At 34.3% G+C, this 25135-nt stretch overlaps 1 protein-coding gene across 3 annotated transcripts in view; it reads left to right on the top strand.

The window, feature by feature from the left end:
• The window catches only part of LOC150090784 (protein brain tumor-like), a 58683-nt gene extending 34296 nt beyond the window's left edge, over window positions 1-24387 (top strand). For all 3 annotated transcript variants that reach the window (XM_090380101.1, XM_090380109.1, XM_090380091.1), the window contains exon 2: window positions 21782-24387. In XM_090380101.1, the coding sequence (XP_090236227.1) occupies window positions 21822-24098 (2277 nt within the window). In that variant the 5' untranslated portion in view covers window positions 21782-21821 and the 3' untranslated portion in view covers window positions 24099-24387. The remainder of the gene's footprint in view (window positions 1-21781) is intronic.
• The last annotated feature ends 748 nt before the right edge of the window (window positions 24388-25135 follow it).

Here is a 25135-nt window from a genome sequence, read left to right as displayed (position 1 = left end):
GCGTATTGTGTGGTTTTATGTGTATAGGAGTGTGCCAGTCTTGTTAAGTTGGTATAGCTTTAAAAAATTAATTACTCCTAAATATTTTAAACAATTTGATCATTTTGCGGATATTTATTACTACGCATAGGCTGGATGTAATTTTCCAAAGAAATATGTACCGGCTATAGGTTGTTATGCTTGTGAGAGAGTGAATAGCTTGATTAGAATTGTGACTGTTTGAAAGTTCTTTAGTGCTGTGGAGTTTACTGTTAGTGATGTCTTCTTTTTTGCTGTTTGAAAAAAAAAAAAAAAAAACATGCCATTCTTACCTGTGTTTGTAAAACAATCACCTTGTGCTATTTGCAACCAAGTAAAATGCGCGATCCTTGTTCCTTTTGGAACAAAGTTATGTTCCATACAGAACAAATGTTTGGAAAAGTAACTGTTCCAAACAGATCTGTATTCTTTAACGGATATTACTGTTAAAAGAATACAGATTCGGAATTGGCTTTGTTTATTGTAGTTCAGTCACAGGATGTGTGAACGTATTTTACCGCGTACTAACCGGTTACTGCATAAAAAGTTTTGTAATGTGCTTTCAATTCGTGAAATTTTAAATTTTGATTTAAAACTTTAAGTTAACGGCCAAGATAACGATTTATTTTGTGACATTTTTTAAGACTCTTTATTTTCAGTTTAAAAAAATCCCCTGAGACGTACTAATAAATTATTTTTATTAACAAACGATTGACAAATGAAGATACTACGATATTTATCACATGCATTTTGAGTGCTCTCCCGCTCTGTCTCTATACAAAGTGCAAAGGTTTGATTATCTTTTTGATGTATATATACTACGCAGTTCTCTATGACAGTGCTGTAGGTTCAGTGTCCCTTGAGATTAATCTTTGCTAACTTGAACTTTGTGTTGTTTTTGGGGATGACAGGGGAATTAAAAATTCGGATCTAGAACTGAAATGACTACTCCATAAGCAATGCTTCTCAATCGTAATTTAGCATTTCCTTATATTGTCATTTTTTTTTCCCGCCCAGTAAACAATTGCGTAATTTCACTGAAAAAATGACTATACAAAATAATTTATTAATGTGAAATTAGTTTAGTTTAATAAATCAAAAAAAATTTAATATGCAACTATTAAAAAGGGAGCTAAGTTAAATTTTAAAAATTGCCTAGAAATTCTACCTCTTTATTTTCCTTTATGCATTTGGTTCGGTTGGTCTGTGAAGCTCAGATTGAATCCATGGCCTGTATATGGAAAGAAAATATTTTCAGTGACATTATAACAAAAAAAAAAAAAAAAATCAGTAGATATGCCTACTTAAACAACATAATGATATAATTATTAAAAAAATTGCGACCTTAAGAGTTTCTATTTCAATTTTTTTTTAACTGGTGTCACAAGTGTGGTAGCTAAAAAGATCTTGAAACTGATCATCAGTGCTGAGCATAATTGGTTGGCAGACTGTACCACATAGGTCAGTGGGTAGTTTGCTACCAGAGTTTGGCTTACCCTCTAAATAAATGCTGAACAAAGCTGAATTATTTCATTTAGAATATTTATAAGATTGGTAAATAAAATATGAAGGTTGTTATACTCTCTAACATAATAAATGAAAAAAAAAATAGATATTAATTTATAGGATGAATTCCCTATAATACAGTGGTCATGACTACTAAAAAAAAAAGTACTGGCTTTATTCTTATTATGACAAGGAAAACAGTTACAGATTTTTAGAGATTGGGGAAGATAGTCCTTAGGAAATGGTTAGATTTTTCTTTCAAAACAGGCAAATATAGAGATGGCTTATCTCTATATTTGTAGAATAGAGATAGCCTTAGCATCCAGGATTTTGGGAGGGTCAAATCAGCTCTGAGTTCCAGAGCTGATTTGACCTAGAGAAAATTATGCTTTTTTTTTTTTTTTGGCTGCAGCCATCCAAAGAGAAACGGCATCCCCAAATGCACGGATGTACCAATTCACTTATTTCAGAACCCAGTGATGTTCTTTTTAAAGTGTCACAATGAACTTTGTATAACATTTCTTCTGCAATTAATAATAACAAAATGATGCAAGGAAATTTATATTGCATCAGCAATAAATAAAAAAACTATCCATTTCCATAATACTAGGCAGAAGTTTATTCCAACATTCAGTTGGCCTCTGGCTGAAAGCAAATTTTCTCATATCTGCCCTCACAGCCATCTTTTTCAAATTTAAAATTGTCCCTTTGTGTGTATCATTCAAGAAAGAGTAAGGATGCCATCAGCATTTTAGTTTACTTAACCAATGGGTATCAGACTCTTTTTGGCTGGGGGTCATGGGCCACAATACCATTCCTTGCCACTAATTATGCATTTTTTGAATTAGAATTTAATTTTTTAATCTATATTCATATTTATAGGTTTTTTAAATTTAATAATTAAATACAATAATCCACCAATGATTACGTAATGTTAGTGACTATTCCTATTATATGGTAATAGTAACAGCTATATGGTGCAAGGAAGCTACAAGCTTTTGCTGCACTGGTCAGAGGGAAAAAAATGTAGATAAGAAAATACAGTTGACTATTGAATTTAAAATTCTACCCTCATTCATTTTACTAACTGCTCTCAGAATCTTATAAACCTCAATCAGGTCACCCATGAGGTGCATGGTTGCCAAGCTCTGCAGCTCACATATAATCTTTCCTCATATGGTCGCCCTTTTGCCGATCTTGCCATGCAAGCACTTGTGTTTGGGCCCTTTCAAGAAGCTGAAATGTCTTTTTTTCAGATGAAGTCTCTACTTGAACACAGTATGCAAAATGTGGTTTTACAATTGTCTTATATAGTAGGACTATAACTTCCATATCTCTACAGGATAAAGTTTGATAAATCATCAATAGGACATCATGAGCTTTCCTAGCTGCCTATTTACACTGCTCAGAAAACTTCATATCTGCCCGTATTATAACTCCCAGATCCCTTTTTTCCTCCACTGATTTTAATTCAACCCCACTAAGTGCATAATTTATTTTGGGGTTGTTATTCCCCAATTGTAAGATCCTGCATTTTGCTGCTGCATTAAAACAAAGCTGCCACTTTTCTGACCAATCTTACAGCCTGTTCAAGTTATCCTGAAGGAGCACTTCTTGGTACTGATCATTAACTACTCTACCAATCTCCATGTCATCTGCAAATTTTGACAAGCTTTCTATCCAGATGTTTATGTTGTTTATGAAAATCAGAAACAACAGTGGTCTAAGATCTGATCCTTGGGGGACCCCACTTCTGACTTTACACCAATCTCAAGAATATCCATTAATCACAATCCTCTGCCTTCTGTCCTTCAGCCACCCAGCAATCCATCTTAGAATTTTTCTAGTAATCCAAACATGTTCCAGCTTATACAATAACCTCTCATGAGGGACTGAGTCAGATGCCTTGCTAAAATCCAAATAAACTATGTTGAAATTGTTCCTTACATCCAGCTCACAAGTAACTGTGTCAAAATAGCTTATGTTAGTTAAACATGATTTTCCCTTAAAACCATGTTGTGTGTTATTCAGAATGCCATATCTATCTAAATGTCTCTGGATTGTGCTCTTAATCATTGCTTCTAAGATTGTACTCATAACGTAAATGGGAGAAAACAATATAGAAAAATTAAATATTATTAAAAATGGATATATTCAACATCAGCATGAAACTATTTTGTGACATATTAATTTTAAACTTGTGGGATACATAATACTCGAAGACTGCCTACATGGCTGTAGGTTGAACATCCCTGACTTAACCTTTAAAGCATTAAACATTTCAATCAGGTCTCCTTGTTGGTGCCTAGTTAATTGTGGCACTGCCTGACAGAACTCAGAACTCAGCCTTTCTTGGTAAGTGGGTATCCTTTTGTGCCCTTGCCTAATCTTGTTACTCTTTTGTACCCCCATTCCAAGAGCTCCATAACCTTCCTAAAATGAGGCTTCCTGTGTACCTATAGTACCTGTATGCAGTACTCAAGGTACAGCCAAGCCGCTGCCTTATACAATGGGATAATCACCCTGTCCTTGCTGGCAAAATTCCTGTATATCACTGAGAGAATCCCATGAGCTGGCCCAACATCCTATCTGTGTTGCTCAGAGAACTTTATGCCGGACTGTACAATTGCCCCTAGTATGCCACTACCCAGTATATAAATGTCGTGTTACTGCTAGCCAATTGCAGTACCTTGCATTTACCATTGTTAACCCTCAAATGCCACTTTTCAGCCTGTCTGCTTAATTTAATCAAGTTTTGTTGGAGTAGCATACACTGATTGCTATCATTAACTACCTTACCAAATCTTTGCTATCAGCAAACTTAAAGACTTTAAACTTGATATGCCTTCATCAGTATCATTAATAAAGGTTGTAAATAGTAAAGGCCTGGCAGAGAACCCTAAGAGAGAGTCCACTAATAACACTGGTCTGTGAAGAACTCTGCCTCCTGCTATTCAACCATCCCTTTATCTATTAGCAGTACCTTGGCCCTAATTCTATGCCACTTCAGTTTGTACAGCTGCCATTCATGTGGAACAGTATCAAAATCTTTATTGAAATCAAAGTATATCATGTCAAATCCATTTTGCATTCAGTTCCTTTTGAACTATCTCATAGTAGCTAATCAATCACTCTAATGACCAGTCTAATCACTTCAAGCTCCCTGTAATTTAATGAAAGTGCTGTAGTTACGGTCCAAGTTCTAAAAGATGAAAATATATCATATCTCAAGATTTGAAGAAGCCCCGATTTCATGGGGATTCTTTAAATCTTCAATTAAAATTATTTTCATTTATAATTAAAATCAAAAATTCAAATTAGTAAAGCAAAAGAAGTTCAATTTGAACGTTTCATAAGTGAAAATCTGAAATGGAATTCAAGAAATCGTGTTAGAATCTCCATACAAATGAAAGTCATCATATACAGATTTTTTTCTTATTGTTGGATGCCTTTTCCACTGAAAATTTTTTACATAGAGGATATTGAATGCACAATTTTCCTAAATGAAATCGATAATCCATCTATAAAGAAGCAAACTGTGAATATAAAACCCTGACCTGTGTATTCAACTGAAAAATATGAAACAAAAAAATCAGCTATAATTAATCATGAATGAGAATTGGAAAAGCACTTAAAAATTATTGCATTATTTAGAACTGTTTATGTTTAAAAAATAAAAGTGTAATGTGACAAGTTGGTCACATATCCCATCTAGGTAAGATTAAAATTACTGCCCTGCATATGTATAGTAATAAAATAATATTGAATTTTTAGACATTTGACTTTTGTATGTGGAGCACTTGTCAGTTTTGGTTGCGGAGTGTGTTTGGTCTTACCAATATGTAAACCTGCTCTACATGTTTAAATCAGGTTATTGCAATATTTTGTGGTAAAAAAATAAAGGATTTTTATATATAACCATAATACTGAATACTAATATTTATTACCATATATTCTAAAATATCTTTATAACTTTTAAAAAATATATTTTATTATTAAAATAAAGATATGGATGATTATTATTGTCAATAAAAGAAAATGATTTAATTTTTGAAAAGATTAATTATTTCAACAACAGTAAAACCTCAATGATTCAAATCCTCTTTAATTCACTCAAACTGCATTTTATTTATGCAGAATGCAGATTTTTTCTAAACAAGAATTTAATAATACAAGTCTATAATTTTTTCGGTATAGTTTCACAGTCATGTCATAAAAGAAGTAAAATAACTAAAATGGAAAAAATCAAATCCAAATGCTTAAGACATTGTTAGATAATGAACCTGCATGTCTTGTAATGAAAGTTTATCAAGAAACAGCAATATCAGTTTTATGACAAGCGGAGTTGGGCAGTGGCCAGTATTAAAAATGATAATAAAAATGGGCTATTTGCAACTGGGCTGCAGTATTAAATCAAGTAAAGTGAAGTGCAGTAATACGTGCATAGAAAACAATATTAAATTATGATGATCTTGTTTATTTAAAAGGAATCACAGATAGCATGTTAAATACATTACATAATGGAGGTAAGAAGGATAATAATTTGAATGCTATAAAAACATAGCTAAAAGATGAAATAGAAATTCAAGGAGAAAAATGTGTAGGTGAAGTGGAAAGTGACAATAAAGGGCAAATATAGTTAAAATATATGAAGGTAGAATTGGTCTCAATGCACTTATTAAATTCAATTTTGACAAAGAATTCAAAAAATTGTCCTAAGAGAAATGAAGAATGGTATTATGAAATGGCAACTTAACAGAACCTTTACTCAATTGAATATTTCCAGTTTCTTCAATAAAGATGTCACTGGGGAGAAAACTGTATATCTGATTAAATTCACAGTTATTAACATTTAAGTTCATTGTTTAAAAAAATCATTATTTGTGTTCAATATGATTCAAGCACTTTTGCTTATACTGTATTTATGTTTAAAATGTCAATATTTAAAACATTTTCATAAAATTTTCCTTTTCTTTTTGTCACATCTGTGTCAGCTATGGTTTGTGCATACATACATGCATGAGCAAATGTGCTAAGCACCGAAACAGCTAAGGCTATAAAGTAACAGTATAGTGTCTTTTAATTGTGTGTATTTTTGGTCAGTTTTCTCTGTCTTGCTAGATAAAAAAAACTTGAATTGCTAAGATAAAAACCATATAACTCTTGCCTGAGCCCAACTAACTTAGCCACCTCTTTTCCACCCATTGTGGGAGGATGGTGATTATAATCACTGTGCTACCTACTAGGGCCATATATGTGGAGTGCCATCAAAATTAACATAAATTATGTTGCTGGACTGAATAAATTTGCTCATTTTTATGAAACTACTACTTGAAAATACTTAGTATAATTATATTCTGTAATTCAGACTAGCCCTTCCTCCTTTAGTCTAATTAGTGAAGTTGTACTGAATTAAGATTGAAAGACTGAGCATGCAATTTGTAATTGCCATTATTGTTGTTGGTTTTATGATGCATCAGCACCTTAGGTCATATTGTGCAAGTGTATTATGTCTGTACAAGTATGTGTTCACAGAGGATTTCCACATTGTGCAGGCTGAAAATTGTGGAATAATTCAATGGGGACTTTGCTCGCTTAAATCAAGCTGTGATAAATATAGCCCCAGTTGAAGAAGCCCTTAAGAATTCCTCTTATCTTGGAACAGGATTGAAACCAGAATTTTCCAGACAAGTAATGAGGCTACTAGCATTAGCATTAGTAGAGGCACATGATACAAGAAAGCAAGCTTATACAGCACAGCCAAAAAAAAAAACTTCCCATTTCACCCATCTATTCGCTCCAGAAGTTTATCCATTTCTTCCTTGAATTTATTTAAGCTATCAACTTACAACGACGGATGGAAGCTTGTTCTAGCAATCAACTACCTACTGGCTAAGGACAAATTTCCGCACATCTGTTCGACAACTGTTTTTCCTCGATTTCAGTTTATGCCCCCCTCAGGTTTGTAATCTGAGTAACAGGAAGGATCCCATCAGCATTGAGCCTGCTCAATCCATTCAAAGCCTTATACACCTCAGTCAGATCACCTCGCATGTACCTAGTCTCCAGATGCTGCAATTTGCAGAATTTAAGCCTTTCTTTGTAAGAGCACTCCTTCGTTCCCCTCACCAGTCTTGCCCTTCTGTACTCATTCTAGCAACTTCACATCCTTCCTACAATGAGGCTTCCAGACCTGTATGCAGTACTCAAGGTGTGGCCTAACCATTGCCTTATACAAGGGGATAATTGCCTCCTTATCCCTGCTAGCAAAATTCCTGTATATCATTGACAAGACCCCATGACCTACTCCGGCAGCCTGTCTGCACTGCTCAGAAAACTTCATATCTGACTGCACAATTACCCCCAGGCCTCTTTTGTTCTCCACTACCCTGAGTGTAATGCCACCCAGTTGGTACATTTCTCTGGGGTTACTGCTACCTATATGCAGTACTTTGCATTTGTCAATGTTAAACTTCAGTTGCCACTTCTCAGCCCATCTGCTCAACTTTTCCAGATCCTGTTGCAGCAGCATACTCTCATTACTGTTATTAACAACTCTGCCAATTTGAAAACTGAGAACTAAAATTCAAGTATTGTCCTAAGCATAAGAATGAACTAATAAAAGCTAATATAGACATTTCTTAGTGAAAATTTGAATTTACCTTGCCATGTATTGTATCAGTTAAAAATTTAATCCATTTCTTGAAATTCTAGAAAATGCAACAAATCTGCTGAATTTTGAGCAAACAGCATATTCCATCATTTGTATCATCTGCAAACTTTGACATTAAGCTTGATAAATATACAAAACAACAATGGGCCCAACACCGAACCTTGGGGGACACCACTAATAACATTAGTCCATGAAGAGCAGTGTCCATTGATTACCATTCTCCGTCTTCTCCCACTCAACCATCCTTTTATCCATTGTAGCAACTTGCCCTTAATGCCATACTGCTCCAATTTGTACAGTAGTCTTCCATGTGCAACAGTATCAAAAGCTTTCCTGAAATCCAAGTATATGATATCAAAAATAATTTTTTGCATCCAGTTCCTTTGTGACCACGTCATAGTAACCAATCAAATTAGTCAGACAAGCCTTCCCCTTAATGCTGTGACTGAATTAGTACTGCAGATTTGTCTAGTTGATTCTGCAATGCTTCTTTAACCAGTGACTCCATTATTTTCCCTGGAACAGAAGTCAAACTAACAGGTCTGTATTTACTTGTGTTACCCTTTGATCCCCCTTTGTGAATTGGAGATACTTTTGCACATCTCCAGTCCATGGGGACTTCTCCTGAGTCCAGCGATGCTCTCATAATTATGGCTAAGGGCTTGCTTACTTTGCCACCTCCTTTAATATAACTGGTTATATTCCATCCCACCCCACCTTCCTTTCTTATGTTTAACTACAACACTTTCTCCTCCACTTTGCCTCTCAGTTATTACAAAATCATTTAACTCCTTGTTAGAGTTTGATAAACATCTGGCCTTTTCCTGTTGAATAACTCCTCATGTTTGAATGTAGTTGCAAAATACTCATTTAGTTTTCCAGCTATCTGAGAATGGTAATCTACAGCCAACCCATTGATATCAAGTGGACCAATCTGATTCATCCCTTTCCTTTTAGATTTTATATAAGCAAAGGAGCCTTTGCTTAACTAACAGCATAATCCCTCCTCCCTTCCTATCCTGTCTATCCAATGCCAATTCAGAATAGTGCCTGCGGAAATATTTATTGAAAAGTTATGCAAACTGAATGTTTGTGGGACAAAGAGAGTTTAAAGGCAACATAAGAGGAGGGTCATTAATTAACCTGACTCTACTCTTTTGAATAGTCTGTGCTTGAGAGAGATTCTTGGAGCAAAAGATATTCATGGGAAAAAAATTTTAAAGTATGCTTTATCTAGCTATGAACCAGATTTAGGAACAATATTCCATGGTAGGGTAGATTTAGGATTTGTGCAGAGTCGGTAGTTTTAGAAGAAAGGTAACACTGAAAGCAAAAAATAAAACCTTTCTTCTTTCTTTTTTTTATGCAGCAGAAGTAATATTTGTGATGTATTTGCCAAGAGTTTAGAAGTGTCATCGAAGGTAAGCATTGGGGCAGTAGACATTTTTTGTGAGAAATAAGGCAGGACTAACACCAAATTTAACTGTTTCCTTTGTCCCATTGGAAAATTATTTGGAGATTGGAATTTAAAGAATTGGTGAAGTTGAGGCTGTTTGTGAAGGACAAGGTTCTCAAACTGAAAGTGGAATGTAGTGTACTATCATCAGAAAAACTATGGATAGGATTTCCAGTCAGTAGAAGAAGGTCATTAATATACAAGAGGAAAAGGGAGCATCTACCATCACTCTCAGTGAGAGGTCAGAGACAAAACTGTCTACCCAGTTGCAAAAAAACAGTGCAGTCTACAAGGTGGGAGCTTGTTTAGAAGATCTGTATTGACAAACTCAATCAAAAGTTTTATTAAAATCAAGAGCAACTGTTTGAGTTTCACCATACTTTTCCATAAAATTTGTCCAACAATGAGTAAGACAGGCCAGTGTATCATCAGTAGCTCGACACTGACAAAATCCATATTGGCAATCATTAATCAGATGAAAGGTTCAGAGACAGTTGGAAGTTAATGAATTTCTTCATTATTTTGGAAAGAATATAGGTAACTACAATAGGGTGATAAGTGGCAGGGAGGGATTTGTCATCAATTTTAGGTCAATGGAATAAACAAGTATAGAGGCAGTACAAAACATCAAGAGCAGGCTCAGGGGCACAGGTTTCGAGGATGATTCCTGTTGCTGGTGAAGGGTATTTCCAGTTAGAAACAAAAGGAATCTTTGTGACTTACTGCTCTCTTCTTTTGCTCTGCAGATGCACAGCCAAAGAGTCACACAGAGATCTTATGTCATTTTTCACTTCTATATATATATTTTTTTTTTTTTATGAAAATCCCAAACACGAAAGGTATCAAAACCTATAGTACTTAGTACCGTGCATGGGTTGAAGGAGAAGTATGGGGGGAGGGGAGTGCTGGAAACTTTGCTCTAGAGACTAAACATGGGTTTCACCACTTCAAGCCTCCAATAAGCAAAGTGGTGGTATTTCACCGGTTGATGAAAGTCATCTACCACCTACGAATATATAAAATATATATGCATAGGGTGATGATATACACAGTAATTAGTTTAGATGGTTCCTTCCACACACACATCACTGCAATGAATTTGAAAGAATATTTTATAAAGCACTTAAAAGTACAAAATGCCTGCTAATGCTTTCAAAAAATATGAAATACAGTAAAATAAAATAAGAATTATATGAAGGGTTTCATCTGCCAGAACATAGCATGTGTTCCTTATGTATATTATTTGTTACTTCAGCAGATTAAGTATAAACTGCAAACTTCTGTGTTCTGAAACAACACAGAAACTGGCTGCCATTAGACTTGTCAAATGTGCAATAGTTCCAAGACTTCTCTTTTTTCCCTCAGTCTAAGTAGTATAGTGTTTCCAAAGCTAAAGTATAATGCATATTATGTCATAGAACTGTGATAGATCTCTCTCTCTCTCTCTCTCTCTCTCTCTCTCTCTCTATCTCTATCTCTACAAGTTAGCTTAGGCTTTAAGTATATTTCCAGTAAACCAAGAAAACATCAAATGACTTTTTTGGTTAATTAAGTAAACATCAACAAAAATGATTTTGTAGTTAACGTTGTTTGACACTAAAACCTTATATCAAGAATAACATTATATTTCAGTTTCAATTCCAGTTGATAAACTTTCTCCTTATGTATATTATTTACATCACTTCCTTCAGTTTTTTGTCAAAAGAAGGATTATAAAAAAGAAACAAAACAGTCAGTATCCACAACTGGATTTGATCACATGTACCATGAAACAGCTGAGCTGCACAAAACTCATTTCCATATCATGCCACACTGTTACTTCTTCCTAAATTGCTTATAATACTTCTATTGGGATACCATCATTCCACAGTAACGAGCAGTAGAATTATTCAATTACTGTACAATAATTCCTTAAAAAATTAACCTGTTTAATTTTAGTTACTATCATAAAGTCGGTTCCTTGTCAAGGCCTCTTGAATAATGAATGATGCCTTTGTAGATGCAAATCTCAAGGATGCAATCACAGAGAAATTTACATTCAAGAACAACTTTATGTATAACACACTAGTCAATATCTATATAAACATCTGATGTATACCTCTCTGACAGTTTAATGGTTTTTGCTGTTTGTCATTCATCTGGAGAGGTTTCAGTTCAAATTCTGTCAATGACTGGCGGAATTTATAAAGAACTCTTCAATCAAGGCTGTAGTTAGGCAATTTCAGGCAGCGGGTGTACGGATTTTTCCCATTAGTATTCCAGGTTTTTCAGCCTACACAATATGTAGATTGGCCCACAAAAACACACTTGTACAGACATAATAAGCAACACAGCAATATGGCCTAAGTTTTTAATGCAACAGCTGATATGTCATTTTCCTGTATGGAGGGGGGGGGATGAATAGGTTCATAAATATCATAGAAAATAAAATATTTAAAAAAAAATCAAGAGATTGTACTTAAATATAATAGTAGGCTCTGCTTAAAGTAACAATATGCTATATTTTCTGCACCATAAGATGCACCCAGGTTTCAGAATGCAAGCTTTGGGAAAAAAATTATTTTATTGTATATACGTGTATATACAATAAAATTGTGTGTGTGTGTATATAAATATAAGCAAAAGTCTCTTCTTATTTATCACTCAAATGAATATGTTCAAAGTAATGCTGATTTGATAATGATGTTAACTGATCAGTGCATGGTCTTGATGTAATCTAATGAAAAATTAGGCCTTAGTACAGGCAAGATAAATCAAAGAAATAAGGCCTATATAGTATCAGCCTCCCCTTCCACAATTTAACTTCATGGCAAAAAAAAAATTAAAGTATGCTTTATCTAGCTATGAACCTGATAAAATTAAATCAGCTTTTAATTATATTTTGAATGCATAATTCATAAATGAATTGATACTATAGGGCACAAATAAAATAATGTAATCTATAAAAATCATAACCAAAATTTATTTATGAATGTGATTAACAAGTCTTTTGTTTACATTCTAATGATATTTAAACTCATTTCTAATTATTTACTTTGGTTGAAATGAATGCTTCCTCAAAACATTCCTGGATACTCCAGACTTGGAATTGATACCTTTTTTAAGAGTGCATTTTTTTTTTTTTTTTTTTGAAACAAAAGAAAACACAATCTGCCAATAAAGAATACCCAGGCTTGTCTCCTGACCTGTTGGTCAGGAGACAAGTGTTATTGGAGATGTGCCAGATTAAAAGAAAGACACATACACAATGTATAGAATAAGTGAATGTCAAGGTTATTTTTATTATAGAGTGAGATTTGCCAAAATACACTAATCAGAAGTGTAAATAACAAATATATAAATATTTATGTAGGAAAGGATAGCAATGTGGGCTACTACTTAAAAGGCAAAACAGTGCTTTATGATACTGAAAGTTAAAGTACTGTAGTAGTTACAAACTCATAAAATGTTTAGAAGAGAATACCATAGCCAGTTTATCTTGAAAATGGTTGATCTGAATGCTAGTCCTTAAAAGATACAGTATATTGTAAGAAAACATATTCACATTTTTTTTTTAAATAAAACTGAATTACAGGTCATCACATCAGTTTGTATGCTTCTTGGTACAATAGTGTCAAACATATATGTGTAAATAATTTATCAACAGTTGGGAAAAGTGTGCTAGTGAGCTATGTTTTTCTGTATTTCTTTTCCTAAAATTATGGAGCTTCAGGATAAAATCAGATGGTGGAAAGGAAGACGACACGACTTGATCAAAATATAGTTGATACCTTTGGAGAAATGAAGGAACAGTCAGAAAAGTTTGCACAGTACTTGCCTTAAGCAACAATTTGCTGGATTTAATTATTATGGAGAGTTGAATTATATATACGAGCTAGATATGCCTTAGGATTGGCATATCTAGCTTTCAAGGTTTTTGAAAATGCTAAAAACTTTGCATAGGCTTCATTAAAATTTGGTGGGGGGAAATTGAAGTGCTGAATTTACTGCAATGTAGGGTTTCATCTGTCAGTAGTAAATTTTTAAAATCAAAATATCTATATGTAGAAGCTGCCTACTATTATTTTACCCAAACATTTACACAAAAGTAAATAAAGGTATTGAAATTCTTTAAGAATTGCCACTTGAGGCAAGAAAATAAAATCCACTGGAAGGAGAAAGTTGTCCCTTCAAATTAACCCCATGGCATAGTCCTTATAATTCTGTATGAATACATGGGCATTTTTCCTAAATGGGGAGCAAGGCAAAAACAAAAATTTTAAGTAACAATTAATACCTTTTGAAATTTGGAACATTTTTCTCTTTCTAAAAATTTTTATACAGTATTACATTATAGACAGATGTACTTTCATCCATTTGTTCTAAATGAGCTTTAGCAAACTGAAATAATTAAAACAGCTCCATACTCACAGAATGTTAGTATATGTATTAGTAACAAAACTTTCAATTATTTCTTAAAAATAGAGTTGAAACTAATCAATCTTTTTTAAGCTGTTGCTTATCCTGAAGCTTAAAGAATAATCTGCCAAAAATTGATCATGTAATAACTGTTATACAGGTAGCACAATAGTCATTAGTATGTTTTAGTAGATATCGTCATGGACAATGTTAATCAGTTCCGTGATACCTGGTGTACAACCTATTCAAATAACGTATACTGTTATTTGAAATTAAAATGCAAAAAAAAAAAAAAAAAGAGTTTGTAAGTACAAAAAATCTTTGCTTCTGTGTGTACTCACTGGAATTACCATAGGCATTCATATTTTTTTTTTTTTTTTTGTTGTTGAATTCAATAGTATTATAATATCATCATTCTCTTTTTGGTGATTCCCTTCTACTTCTCTCTCTATCTCAGGGTAATTCAGAATTTTTTTTTGGCTGGTGCAGCATAAGCCTCAGGCTTCCTTGCACCATATGGCTAATAATAATTAATAATAATAATAATACAAGTTAGAAACTCCATTTGTCATATTACATGTCAAAGTCTAAATGTGTTTATTTGAGGATTTTTTTTTTTTTTTTTCATGTTTTTGTTTTGGTAATTTTAACTTCATTTCAACCAGTGCTCTACAGGGAAAAATGTTCTAACCCATAGTAAGGATGTAATATAGAATCATTTTTGCAAGAATGGAATTATAGGGATATAACAGTATGATTTTGTTAAGTGGAGATCATGTCTGTCCAGTGTGATTAGCTACTTTGTGGTTGTCATAAAAAGACCTAGATTTAAAAAATAATTTTGATATTTATTTAAACTTTAACAGAGATTTTGTTACATTTCTGCACTAACAACTCTTATATAAATGAAAACAATGTGACATTAATGGCAAGTTCCTACTTTGAATAAAGGGGTGGGTTTGAGTAATAAGAGAGAGTAGTTATAAATGGCCACTACTCTTCACAGACTTGTTATGAGTACGGTCAAATAGTGTTTTGTGCTTGGTCCCTTAATATTTCTAATATTTATGAATGATGTTCATGTAGGTATTTCAAGTTTAATGTCTGAGTTTGCTGATGATACAAAGGGGGTTGGGTAGATAGCAACAAAATATGCTACTCTGATAAGATCTAAATAAATTATTCAGAATAGCTGAAAAAAAAAAGGCATGTGAGGTACAACATTGGTTTTGTATTTGGGCAGCAGTAATCCTAAGGTAACGTGCCACTTGGGTAGCAACAAACTCAGGGCAGGGGTGAGTTGAGTAATAAGAGAGAATAGTTATATATTCTTATTTAAAATTCTTCAAGCAGTGTAATCAGGCCACCAGACAACTCTTAAGGTTCTTTGAATGATATACAGAAACTTCACCAGTAGAGACAAACAGATAATTATTCCACTGTTTAGAAAAATTTAGTATACTTCGTGTATATTGCAAACAAGTTTCTGTACAGTTGTAAGAACAAACAAAATATTGGAAAAAAAAAAAAAAATTTCTCCACTGATACTTGGTTATGCACAATACCTATTGTAGTGGGTTTCCATTGGCAGCAGGCTCTGTGGGGGGCAGTCTCTTTGTGCAATTTTGGGAGCTTCGTAAAAATGAACATTTTGTACATAAATGTTTTTAAATATTAATTTGTTTGTATTTTATCTTGACTGCAACATTAGAGTGAAATTATTCTCAAAAATCAAATTGGAATTTTAAAAAAGCTGACAAAAATAGAGGGAAAAAAATTAAAGCACATTTTTACTTTTTGGATGTAGCAACACCGTCTACATCTATTTATGTATTGCCTGATTCGATTTCAGTGGCTTTTAGATCAGAAAATCCAGAGATTTTATTCAATATTGAAAGCCCAAATTGAACAACTGAGGCCAGAGCCTTTCTTCTGAATTTCAAAACTATTTTGTGACTGCTATTTATTATAAACTCTGCCTGCAGTTTCTTGGCAACTTATCATATATGGCAGCAGCTACTCAAAATTTGTATATAATGGACATATTATTTGGAAAGAACTTCAAAAAATATATATACAAGTGTACTCAACAGTGCTCACTCATGATAAAAGGATATATATATACACTTACATGAAACTTCAGAAAGGTTTCCAAAATATTAAGGTGGTGACTGTCAATTTGAGTGCATTTGTAATTACTTGTGGCATTCAAATATCAAAAACAATGAGAGCTGATGTGTAAGTATACAATGGATAAACTTTTGACATAATCTTGTTTTTGCTGACAACCATTTGCATTTCTGTTGTTAAAATTTTATAGTTTAAACACTGTTTATAGATCTAAATGGGTATTCTTATAAAGAGAGACTTTAGAGTTTTCTGAGTTAATGTTTGGAAATCGGGTATCTGCATAGTTATTTGATTGGGATATTTGAGGTTTAAAAAGGTTGAGGAAACTAAAATACATATGGAATTTTTACTCCTTAATTAACATAGATTTAAATCCAAAGTGGAGAGTTTATCTAATTTAAAAAGGAATTGGGTGATGTTTCTACATAAGCTTGCATCACTTTGCTACGACTATCTTAATCTAAAAGTCCTTACTTGTAGGGAAATTGTATTGTGGCATCAAATTGCTTATGATATTTGCATATAGGATTCTCTTTGTGAGATTACTGTATTACTGCAGCAATAATTCAGACACAGCATGGGTTTGTTAAGGGAGAGTCTTGTCTGACAAATTTGATAGGATGTTATGATGTGGTTACAAAGGAACTGGATTTCAAAAAAATAATTTTGATATCATATACTTGGATTTCAGGAAAGCTTTTGATACTGTTGCACATAGAAGGCTATTGTACAAATTGGAGAGGTATGGCATTAAGGGTAAGTTTCTACAATGGATAAAAGGATGGTTGAGTGGGAGAAGACAGAGGGTGGTAATTAATGGGTGCCACTCTTCGTGGACTAATGTTATTAGTGGAGTCCCACAGGGTTCGGTGTTGAGTCCTCTGTTGTTTTGTATATTTATCAATGATATTGATGAAGGTATATCAGGCTTAGTGTTGAAGTTTGCAGTTGATACAAAGGTTGGCAGGGTTGTTAATGACAGTAATGGCAGTGTGCTACTGCAACAGGATCTAGATAATTTTGGCAGATGGGCTAAGAAGTGGCAACTTTAACCTTGACAAATGCAAAGTACTGCATATGGGTAGAAGTAACCCCAAAGAAACGTACCAACTGTGTGGTACTACACTCAAGGTGGTAGAAAATGAAAAAGACCTGGGAGTAATTGTGCAGTCAGATATGAAGTTTTCTGAGCAATGTAGACAGGCTGCCAGGGCAGGTCATGGGGTTTTGTCAATGATATATAGGAATTTTGCTAGCAGGGAAAAGGAGGTGATTGTCCCTCTGTATAAGGCAATGGTCAGGCCACGCCTTGAGTACTGCGTACATGTCTGGAGGCCTCATTTTAGGAAGGATGTAGATTTGCTTGAGCGTGTACAGAGAAGGGCAACAATATTGGTGAGGGGAATGAAGGGATCCTCTTACCAAGAGAGGCTTAAGTTCTGCAAATTGCAGTGGCTGGAGACTAGGCACCTGCGTGGTGATCTGATTGAGGTGTATAAAGCCTTGAATGGGTTGAGCATGCTGAATTCTGATTGGACCCTTCCACTTGTTCAGATTATGAACCTAAGAATTTTTTTAGCATAAATTCAAATTAAGAAAAGACAGATGTAGAATAGATATGCGGAAATTTGCCTTTAGCCAGTGGGTGGTTAATTGCTGGAATAAACTTCCATCTGTCGTTGTGGAAGTTGATAGGTTAAATAAATTTAAGGAGGGACTGGACAGGCATTTGTAGGGAATGGTGTGATATTTTTTTTGGCTGATGCTGCATAAGCTCATACACTTGCTTTCTTGTATCACATGCCACTACTACTACTACTTATAATAGCAATTTAAAAAATTGACTGCCTCTTGTTGAGTTCTACCACTTATAAGAACTGATTATTCTAAAATACATTTGTTACGAGTACAGTTGATTTACTTTTCCTGAGTTGAGAGAGATAGACTGATTTAAGTTTTTAGTTAGTGTTTGGAAATGTTTCTTCAATTAATGGGACAGGTAATGGAGAAACTCAGTTTTTGCATAAACAAAAAAGTAGTTATGAATAACTCCAACAACAAGAAACAGTCACATATAAATGTGATTTCCCAGGAATAAGGACTTGAAATATTTTGAATATTATTCAAACTTTATTACTGTTCACTTTTTAGTATGCCTTTCATAGTTCAGTCTTTTGTACATTTTATAGATTGCAATTTCACTTGAATGTGGCTTGCACTTGCAAACATACAGCACTCATACCAGTGAGTGTTGTATGTTTGCAAGCACATAAGATGCCCATTTTTAAGTATTCAATTAACCATTACCAAGCAAGTCACAATGACACTGATGTACTCATGTTTCAATTTACAATCTGAATCCCATTAAATTTTTGCAAAATCATAGCAATGTGTGATTTCCTTATATATGTGTAAGGAAGCTACATACATCAGTTTACAATTCATTTGAATTTTAGTGCAACACAGATTAATTATTTTCCAGGTAGTGCCTCTCTTGTTTCTTCTAAGCAAGAATGTACAGAAGGTTGAATTAAGCATAGTAAGTAGTAGCATCTTTGATATGCATTATGAAACATGAAGAATAGACCGATTTGGAGTTATGGTTTGGTATTTAATTTGGATATTTGGTGACCTGAGGTTGGGAACAAATGATATAAGTAAAAAGGGAAAGGCTGGTTATTATAAACACTATATGCCATTGACAGAATGGTCAGTGATATTTGTTTTAAAAAAGTTTTGCTGTATGTCTAATATAAGAATTTTTTTTAGCATACCATATCATAAGGTTATAGTATGACATCATATTCTAAGACCAGAAGAATTTCAACTCAGATGATCAACTAGTATCTTATTCGGAGCTAAAAAAAATCTTCTGTTTGACATACAAAACTTTGAGCATCTCAAAAATTGCAGTTATTTATCACAGGACATTTCAGTGGTAATTACTACTTGCATTTTATAGGTAAACAACGTAATAATAAAATTGATAAAAGAACGTTAAAATTTATTTTATTTAAATACAGTAGTTATATACAGCATGACTGGAAAGTTATTCCCTATTTTGAAACTTGTGTTACTTTATTAGTACGTACAGTGGCGCTATCACTGAATGTCTCCTTGCCAGATTGCCAAATGGTGCCAATATGTTCAGCTGGAACACAGTGCATACTAAATGGCATTTAAATTACCTGCCAAATGGTAATTGAATGATGGGTCTTAGTCTGCATTATATGCCCGTCCATTATCAGAGCTTTAAAAGTAGGGAGTAACTTTCCAATTGTCCTCTACATAAATTTTCAAAACATTAGCATTTGCAAAGGCACATGATGTGAGAAAGCAAGCTTATATAGCATCAGCCAAAAAAAAACACACCCTTCTCATTTTACCTATCCACTCGCTCCAAATGTTTGTCTAGTTCTGCCTTGACTCTATTTAAGCTATCAACTTCCATAGCGACAGATGGAAGTTTGTTCCAGCAATCAACCACCTGCTGGCTAAAGGCAAGCTTCTGCACATCTATCCTACAACTGTCTTTCCTCAATTTGAATTTATGCCCTCTCAGGCAATTATTCTGAGCAAGGGGAAGAATCCCATCAGCATTAAACATGCTCAAACCATTCAAGGCTTTATACACCTCTATCAGATCGCCTCGCAGGTGCCCAGTGTCCAGACACTGTAATTTGAAAAACTTAAGCCTTTCTTCATAAGAGCAACTCTTTGTTCCATTCGCTAATCTTGTTGCCTTTCTATGTACTTGTTCCAACATCTCTACATCCTTCTTAAAATGAGGCCTCCAGACCTGTATACAGTAGTCAAGGTGTGGCCTGACCATTGCCTTATGGAATCAAAGATCAAGAGTAACAAAATATGTAGACAACAGTGATGTAAATGATATTAATTTGGGTGATGTGAAAGCACAGAAGATAAAATAGCAATGGCATTTCAAGGGAAAATATCCATAAGTTAATTGGAACGTTAAATTACCCAAAGGCAGAAGTTAGTTGTCTTGATGTTTTTATTAAATTTTCTAATTCTGATGAGAAATTTAAAAAATATATATCTGCACTCTAAGAGGAATGAAAAAGTAGGGTTTTATACTATAAAACCCTACTTTTTCATACCTCATGAACTATTAGAGCAATTCGAGGTACTATTGCTATTCTATATCCTATTTCCGTTCTCCTTCCTTTAGCACATGCTGCCTATTCAACATAGAAAATATAAAAATGTAACCACAGTGGATGGAACTCTTGCTCTATTATTTGCTTTATGCTACTTTGCTATCTGTCGGGCTAATAGTCATCTCGCCCGTAAACTACAAATAAAAATCTGCTTATTTACCAGCATTAGGCCATGATATCTTATCATTTCTAAACGACTTTACTTACTACATTTCGGCTTATTATCAACTTTCGGCCTTCATTTCATAATACTGCTAAATTTCTTTATTCACTATGATACTACTGTATTATTATCGTACTATCTTATTTTTATTATACGGCTAAAATTCTTGATTCAATATGGTATTACTTTATTACCATCATACTATCTTTTACATATATCCTAAACTAGTTGTACGGACGTTGACAACAGAAACAGATAGCTACGTTAATTATGGGCTGATATGTTGAGAGGGTTAGCCCTAGATAAAGTCCCTTTCAATATATCTACTAACCCCATAATTAACACTTTTTATAATTTTGCTTTATTATGTTATTTTTATATATTTTTTGCTCTATCACATTTCTATTTTTATCACTACCACCACTACTTTTTTCACCTTTTGCTTTACCATTTTACTTTACGTTCTATCTCATTTTGTTTTACTCTCACTTTACTTCTAGGTTTTTGCTACTGTGCTGGCGTTGGGACTTTGCACGTTACTTGGGCGTTTTTGACGCACAGGTTTTCTGCAGACTGTACCTAATCTCACTTAACTTGCTACCTCATTGCCAGTCCGATAATTTTTTTATTTTTCTATCATATCTAGAACATATCAACACAGACCGATGTAATGCATAATCTGTCACTTAGATGGCATTAATCAGTGCTGAGTGTGTGTGTGTGTGTGTGTGTGTGTGTGTGTGTGTGTGTGTGTGTGTGTGTGTGTGTGTGTGTGTGTGTGTGTGTGTGTGTGTGTGTGTGTAGCTGAAATATACTGGGTACTCTATATTTTCACACACTACTTGTTGTATATACATACAGTAAACTAAAATTTTGCACAACTTACAAACACAGTATCTGCAATGGCCAGATGTACTGATTCATTGTGTAAACTTTAATTCTCTAGAATGGTCTCTGATATCATTTAACCTAAGAGACCATTCTAATTTTTCTTTCTTGTTCTATTATCTTGAAATTCCTTGTGTATTTCTATGGGATTTGGAGACAAAACGATTATTATTTATATCTGGATAGAATAATTTTAGACCCATCTCCTTGCTTTTTTTATGTTTACAATAATATAACATAATTCTGTGATAATTTTGATGATCTGGTACTGTATATATTGAAATATTATTATCAGTAATATTAACTATCTTTCATTTGATACAAAAAAAAAAGAGAGAGAGAGTAATTTTTGCCTCTTTTTGTTTCAGCTTCCTTTACGGTTGCCAGAAAGTGAAGTTGTGGACTGCAATGGCGTCACCAACTCCATCTCTTCCCGACACTCCGGTCTTTGGAGCATCTCCACTTACCCTTGGAGACCATAGTCCTGTAGATCATCCTCTCAGCACCAAGTGTAGTATATGCCAGGAAACATTTACAGTTCCCAAAGTGTTACAGTGCTTTCATACTTTCTGTCAGCCTTGCCTTGAAAAAATTCAAGAATCTCCAGACAAGTTAAAGTGCCCTCAGTGCCAGCAGGAATGTTTCCTGCCCTCCCAAGGCATCAATGGATTGTTATCAGATTATGCTGTTAGTAATGTACTTGAATCTGCTGCCATGGAAGGTTCTGCTCTTAGCTGCACAGGATGCAAAAGCAAAGATTTGGGAGCAGTTGCTCGGTGCTTTGACTGTGCCAATTTTCTGTGTCCCAACTGTGTAATGGCCCATCAGTTTATGCATTGCTTTGAAGGTCATCGTGTGCTCACCCTTGGTGAACTCCAGAATAATAAGGATGAACTAAAAGTAGAAAAACCAGTAACATGTCCTAGACATAAAAATGAGCTTTTGAAATACTTCTGTAGAACATGTAATATTCCTGTCTGCAAGGAATGTACTGTCCTTGAACATCCAAAAGGTCTTCACGATTATGAATATCTTACGGACATTGGTCAGAAGCAGGTAGAAACAATAAATCACATGATTGATGAAGGTAAAATGAAAACAAATGACCTTCGAAATACACTCAAATCAGTAGAGCATCTAACCACTCGGTTGCAGGTTCAGTATCACAAAGCACAAAATGAAGTTAACGAAACATTTCAGTTTTATTGTTCAATGCTTGAGGAGAGGAAGCAAGAAACATTAAAAGAATTGGATAACATTTATAACACTAAAATAGTATCTTTGGGTGTGTTAAACCAGAAAGTTCAGGATGCTGTTGACAAAGTACATCAGATGTGTGATTTTGTTGATCGCATAATGAAGTTTTCAAATATAACTGAAATACTTATGTTCAAACAACTATTAGATCAAAAGTTTCAGAACATTCTTACTTTTAACCCAGAAGTCAATTTGCAAAACATAGATTTAGAATTTGTTTCCAACTATCAAGCTATCCAAGTTGGTGTCCGTAACACCTTTGGTTACATCCGACATAGTTCTGAAGCTGTACCTGCTGCTACCAAACCTCAGCCGATTGCAAGACCAAATGGAGTTGTTGGATCTGAACGAAATTACCAAAATGGACATGTTTTTGATTCCAATATCATATCAAAGAGATTCAGTTCTGCAAACAGCCTTGGCCCATTTTCTACTAGCCTTACTGATGTTAATCCATATGAGAAATGGTCCAGTGGCAGCAATGATATCTTTCAAAATGGAAATGACTCTTACCCACTTGCAAATGATCCTGTTGTTGATCTGACAACCAAATTCGTTTCTGCAAGCATTTATCCGCTGAAGTCGCAGATCAAACGGCAGAAGATGATTTACCACTGTAAATTTGGTGAATTTGGTGTTATGGAAGGTCAGTTTACTGAACCAAGTGGCGTAGCAGTAAATGCCCAGAATGATATAATTGTTGCAGATACTAATAATCATCGTATTCAGATCTTTGACAAAGAAGGCCGCTTCAAATTTCAATTTGGCGAATGTGGCAAACGAGATGGACAATTGCTCTATCCAAATCGTGTTGCAGTTGTGAAAACCTCAGGAGACATAATAGTTACAGAACGAAGTCCAACTCATCAAATTCAGATTTATAATCAGTATGGTCAGTTTGTAAGAAAGTTTGGGGCAAACATCTTGCAGCATCCTCGCGGGGTAACAGTTGATAATAAAGGACGAATAATTGTTGTAGAATGCAAAGTTATGCGAGTGATAATTTTTGATCAAATGGGTAACGTTCTTCAAAAGTTTGGCTGTTCAAAGCATCTTGAGTTTCCTAATGGTGCTGTAGTTAATGATAAACAAGAAATTTTCATTAGTGACAATAGAGCACACTGCGTGAAGGTGTTTAACTATGATGGAGTCTTTTTGCGTCAGATTGGTGGTGAAGGATTAACCAACTATCCTATTGGAGTGTGCATAAATCAGAATGGAGAAATACTTGTTGCTGATAACCACAACAATTTTAACATCACAGTTTTCACTCAAGATGGACAGTTAGTAAATGCTCTGGAGAGTAAAGTGAAACATGCACAGTGTTTTGATGTGGCACTTATGGATGATGGCTCTGTTGTATTGGCTAGCAAAGATTATAGATTGTATGTTTATCGTTACATGCAGGTTCCAGGTATTGGATTGTGAAGTGAGTGCTGCTGTTGCTATGATTGTGATTCCTTTTTTCATAGTAAGCCATGAGTGATCCTATACTCTGTCATGGTTTTTATAGCACTAAGTAAGTAAGTTAAGAGAAAAAGATAACTTGGAATGTAGTACAAGTTGATCAGAAAGCAGTTACTTATGCTGAATTGCATACTACAGGGCAATTGTTAAATAGGAAGGTGGCAGTTGGAAGCATCTTCTGTATTGTCTTTTGTATGACCACCACATGTAAGAGGTCACAGTAAAGTATTAACATATCTTACCAAGCAGCCAGCCTGCAATGGTTCAGAAACATTACTTAAATATTTTATTATATATCAAGTGTTTAAAATATAGGTGTATACTTAATATTTGTACCTGCTCAGTAATTGGATGTTGATAAAAGTATTGTTTACCTATCCTGTTCATACATCTTTGCTCAGCTGATGTTAAGCTATTATCCCACATCTTAATGTTCCATTTTTTGGTACTTCTTGACATGACCATTGCATGTTGACTGAGATTTTTTCCAAAATATAAAGGAAATGGTGGTCCTAGTCAATAACTGCAGTTGAGCAGCTTCCACTGCTTTTTTCCTTAAAAAGTTAACAGTTTTGTACAACGTTAGATTTTCTGACAGTTTATCTTATTTATTATGAACTAACCTTTTTAACAGCATGCCAAAGAAGCATGGAACACCTGCTGTGATCTTTCATCCATGGGGCCACTTGTTGAAAATAGTTGTTAAACACCCAGCCAGCATCAGTGTCCTGCCTTACACAAGTGGAGTGCAGCTAACTATTCAGTCAAAGCCTGCTCCACAGTGACAGGTCAGATCTTCCATTGTGCAGGTATTAGACCTGTACATTCTTTCAAAGAACTTCCATGTTTTTGGTGAGTTGTGGTTAGGATTTTGTGCCAATTCACTGTTGATTTGAAATGTTTAACAGTTATGTTTGAGTTTATTTATTCATCAACTTGCCTGATTTTTTTTAGCCTCCTTATGGTAACAAGTATTTACAGGTTCAGTAATGTGCCTG

Source organism: Mastigoproctus giganteus, chromosome 1, assembly GCF_048544385.1.
Source record: "Mastigoproctus giganteus isolate SK-2022 chromosome 1, ASM4854438v1, whole genome shotgun sequence".
NCBI classification, from domain to species: Eukaryota; Metazoa; Arthropoda; class Arachnida; order Uropygi; family Thelyphonidae; genus Mastigoproctus; species Mastigoproctus giganteus.
This window is presented reverse-complemented; position numbering and strand designations above follow the sequence as displayed.